General features: G+C 37.1%; 1 protein-coding gene across 1 annotated transcript in view; it reads left to right on the forward strand.

Annotated features, from left to right (window-relative positions):
* The window catches only part of LOC111392966 (MDIS1-interacting receptor like kinase 2-like), a 5,327-nt gene extending 3,924 nt beyond the window's left edge, over positions 1–1,403 (forward strand). Inside the window, exons 2-3 of the mRNA XM_023018378.1 lie at positions 5–34; positions 182–1,403. Of these exons, the coding sequence (XP_022874146.1) occupies positions 5–34; positions 182–564 (413 nt within the window). The 3' untranslated portion in view covers positions 565–1,403. The remainder of the gene's footprint in view (positions 1–4; positions 35–181) is intronic.
* Positions 1,404–4,947: the final 3,544 nt, after the last annotated feature.

Consider the following 4,947-nt stretch of genomic DNA (forward strand, 5'->3'; position numbering starts at 1 on the left):
ACAGTTGCTGGTTCTTATGGCTACATGGCACCTGGTAATTTAGTACTGTTATATGTATCTTGTCCACTGCCCATTCCTTATTCTGCTTTAGTGTATCTGCTCTTCCTTTGGAAGTATATAACTGCTTTTCTGTAACTGCGTTTTGAGACAACATAACAAGTTACTTTTTTCGGAAATGCAGAGCTAGCACTTACAATGAAGGTTACAGAGAAATGTGATGTTTATAGCTTCGGAGTGGTGGCATTGGAACTAATGATGGGACGGCACCCGGGAGAGTTCATATCTTCACTTTCGTCCTCAACAACAACAGCAGCAGCATTGCAAAGTAATCCCGATCTGTTTTTGAAAGATCTGCTCGACCAACGGCTTTCACCTCCTACTGGCCAAATAGCAGACGGAGTGGCATTTTTAGTAACCCTTGCATTAGCATGCACACAGGCCTCGCCAGAGTCGCGGCCTAACATGCGTTTTGTTGCACAAGAATTGTCAGCTAAGACTCAGGCTTACTTTCCAGAGCCACTGGGAACAATAAAAGTTAGTAAACTAACAAATTTCCAGAAATAGGTGTTGAGCAAGAGTGTTTTGAAAATCTTAGAATATAATCATCACTTGTATTGTACAGCATAATTTTATCAACGCACTGTATCATATAGTAGGGTATGGGTGTACAATTATGCAACAAAATTATCCTTCAGCTTCACACGTAGCATATCACATGCTGAAAATGGATGCATTCTTCGTTTTAGCCATCATAGATATTATAATTGATAATAAAGCAATTGATGCTGATGATCTGATTCTATTTAGAAAATATAAAGCAGGTAGAAAATTATAGAATTATGAACATGGATCAACTATTAACATGGCAGCACAATGCACCACTACTATGACCAAGTTTTTCTTCTCTGACATAGTTGAGCACAAATACAGAGATCGATGCATATAATATAACAGGTTGATTGGAGCAGAAAAGGAGTACTAGCATTAAAAATAATCTCCAAACTTGAGATGAAATCATAATTTGATATACATATGTAGAAATCTGGTTTTAATTGTTGATTGATTGATGTACCATATTTAGGATGAATAGGATTGATTGATGTACCATACTTAAACTTTCCATAGTTTGGTAGGCTAATTAGCTCTCTCCCAATCAATTTCACACAATCATTTGTGTGTTTTTCTCTTCATGGTATTAGAGCTAGGTTCCAAATCAACCTAACAATCAATGACAACCAACACTAGGGATTCTACAACTTCTGATTCCTCTCTAAGTGAGGCAGAAATTATCTCCTCGATGAGCTCCAATAATGTCGAAAATCCTTCTTTACTACTCTGTGTCAAAAAATTGAATGGAAGGAATTTTCGAGCATGGGCTCAATCTATCAAATTGATAATTGAAGGCAAAGGAAAACTAGGTTACCTCACTGGTGACACCAAGCAGCCGATTAAAACCACTCTTCCTCAGAAGTGAAGATCTGAGAACGCCATGATAAATGCATGGCTCGTGAATTCCACGATTCCATCCATAGGGAAAACTTCTTATTTCCGTCGACAGCAAAGGAAGTATAGGAAGCAGTGAAAGAAACCTACTCCGATGGAAAAAATGCGTCACATATTTTCGAAATAAAAACGTGGCTGTGGCAAACCAAACAGTTAGAAAGGGAGGTCACAGATTATTACTTGGAGATGACTAATTTGTGGCAAGAACTCGACCTTAGCCTTGATGAGGAATGGGATTGCCCTGGTTATAGCATCCTCTACAAGAAGAGGGTCGAAAATGAGCTGCTTTTCGAATTCCTTGCTAGTCTCAATCGCAAACTGGATGAAGTAAGGGGGAGAATCTTAGGCCGTTGACCCCTACCATCTACTCGGCATGATTTTTTAGAAGTGAGAAGAAACTCGTAGATAAATCATTTTTTGAAGTGTGGGGATTCCGACATCGCCATGGAGCCTTTTGGGACGGTGTCGAGAGGATATCGGCATGGGTCTTCTAGTTACGGGCCAACTAGATTGACGAGAAATAGTGGGCTTACATGTAACAGGCCTAACGGGTCAAGCACTAATGGGCCAAATGGATGGCCTGAAAATTGTATAATGGGTCAGGTGAAACTGCTGGGACACTTAGGCCTACTTGAAATAATATTAGGTCTGGAATAAATCTTTCAAAAAGCCAAAACAAAGAGAAAGACCTTGGTGTGATGAACACTGCCGTAAACCATGAGATAAGGAAGATACTTGTTAAGATAAAATGGGAAGCCCATCGACTGAAAACCAAGACAAAGTACTAGGAATCGAGGCTATCATGCATCAATTAACTTAGCTGAAAATTCTAAGGAAAATAATTCAATTCCAGGTACATTTAATTCTGAACAATTGGAATAATTGCATCAACTTTTCTCCGACCTTCAAGCTTTGGGTCAACATTTCACTCACACCCCTTCAAGTTCATTAGCTCACAAAGGTAATCACTTAAGAGCCTTGACTATTTCCTCAAAATACAAAATTTCATAGATCATTAACTCAGATGTGTCCGATCACACGACTGATTCCTACCACCTTTTCTCCTCGTGCTTCCCATGTGCTGGCAATATTAAAGTTAAGATTGTAGATAGGACATTTTCAACCGTTGCAGGAAAAGAAAGTATCCAAATATCTAAATCTATAACTCTAAAAATCGTACTTCATGCTCCAAGGTTATCTTGTAATTTGTTATCCATTAGCTAGTTAACAAAAACTCCCATTGCTCCGCTAAATTTTTTCTATCTCATTGTATCTTTTAGGACCTATCATCAGAGAAGATGATTGTCAATGCTAAAGAGTACGATGGACCTACTCTTTTGAGGAGGCAGATATGAATAACCAAGTCAAATTGCAATTTGTTATTCTGCATTTACCTTTAAGGGTAGTGAAATTTTATTATGGCATTATAGAATGAGGTACCCCAATATACAATATCTAAAACGTGTATCCCATCTATTTTTTTGAATAAAACTATTTTTGACTTTCAATATGAGATTTGTGAAATCACTAAACACCAACGTAGTGTATATTCGAAATCTATATACAAACCATCTAAACCATTTACTATGATCCATAATGATCTATAGGGACCCTTACAAATCCCAAATCACACTCACACAAGATGGTTTACTACATTTACAGATGATCATAGTCGAGTTTGTTGGGCTTCATCCCGAAAGAAAAAATTGATTTTCGTTCAGTATTCATCAACTTTCACTCGATGATTCAAACACAATTTCAAACACAAATTTAAATCCTCCGAACTAATAATGGTGTCGAATACTTCAACATGTCCTTAAAAGACTACAATAAAAAATATGGGATAGTCCATTAGAGCTCTTATGTCGACACTCCTCAACAAAATGGGATTACCGAATGCAAAAGTAGACACCTCCTTGAAGTTGCTCGTGTTTTGATGTTCACTACAAAAACGTCAAAAACATTCTGAGAAGACGCCACTTTAACCTCTACCTACCTTATCAATCGAATGCCTAGTCGCACACTCAACTTCGAATCACCCTCCAAAAACTTCAAGGATTCTTTCCTACCTCACGATTACAGTTAGAACTATCTCTCAAGATATTTGGTTGTACTGCATTTGTCCATATTCATTCTCACCATTGAAATAAACTAGATCCTCGTACAATTAAATGTGTATTCATTGGATGCTTAGTCACTCAAAAAGGCTATAAATGCTAGGATCCAACCACAAAAAGAATATTTGTAAGTCTTCATATCACATTCTTTGAAAAAGACACCTTACTTCCAAAAGCCTTATCTGTAGGGAAAATTTTGAGTGAAGATGGGTTCATCGATTCTGATCTCTCTCTCTCTCTCTCTCTGAACATATCTCAAACACATATTCAATTTTCAATTTACCACATATAGAACAAAACTTGAACTCAGGGGAATATAGGAAAACAAAAGGATAATGAGATACTCGTTTACTCAATGAAGCTAAAACCAAATGAGAACCTCATACTTGAAGCACCAAAAGCGTTGGAACCGGTGATAGCTCCAGATTCTTATGAGTCCAAATCTCCAGATATCAATCTACCCATTGCACTCAGAAAACAAACTAGGTCATGTACTCTTCACACCATCTCTAAATTCATATCATATAATGCTTTATCTATAGCAGTTCCAAGAAATATTTAGGATGCATTAAAATGTCCAAAATAGAAAGAAACAATGATGGAAAAAATGCAAGCTCTACCTAAAAATGAAACTTGGGATGTTATGGATCTACCGAAAGGAAAAAGACCCGTGGGTTGTAAATGGGTATTCAATGTAAGATATAAGGCTGATGAGACAGTGAAAAGATACAAAGCCCGCCTTGTGGCAAAGGGGTATACACGAACCTATAGCATAGATTATACAGAGACGTTTGTACCAATGGCAAAACTCAATACCATACGAGTCTTCTTGTCTTTGGCAACCTATAACCTATTTAGATTGGTTATTTCAACCACTCGACATTAAAAATGCATTTTTAAATGGAGAATTTGAGGAAGAAGTCTTCATAGCACTGCACCAGGCAACTATCAAAATGTAGAAAATAAAGTTTGTAAACTCAATAAAATTCTTATATAGTCTCAAGCAATCTCCAAGAGCATGGTTTGATCAATTTGCTAAAGTGTTGAAAAGTCAAAGGTATTAGCAATGACGGTTAGATCACACCATGTTATTCCAACAATCGAAGAGTGGTAAGAAAATAATTTTAAATGTATACTAGATGATATAGTCCTAACTGAAGACAAATAGCAGAGATAGAAAGATTGAAGAAACACCTAGCAATGGAATTCAGGGTAAAAGACCTAGGAGAAATGAGATATTTCTTGGGAGTGAAAGTCGTACGGTCAAAAAGAGGTATCAATGTCTCACAATGAAAATACATTCATGATCTCCTATCTGAAACAAGCA

This window comes from Olea europaea, chromosome 4 (genome assembly GCF_002742605.1).
Source record: "Olea europaea var. sylvestris chromosome 4, O_europaea_v1, whole genome shotgun sequence".
Lineage (NCBI taxonomy): Eukaryota > Viridiplantae > Streptophyta > Magnoliopsida > Lamiales > Oleaceae > Olea > Olea europaea.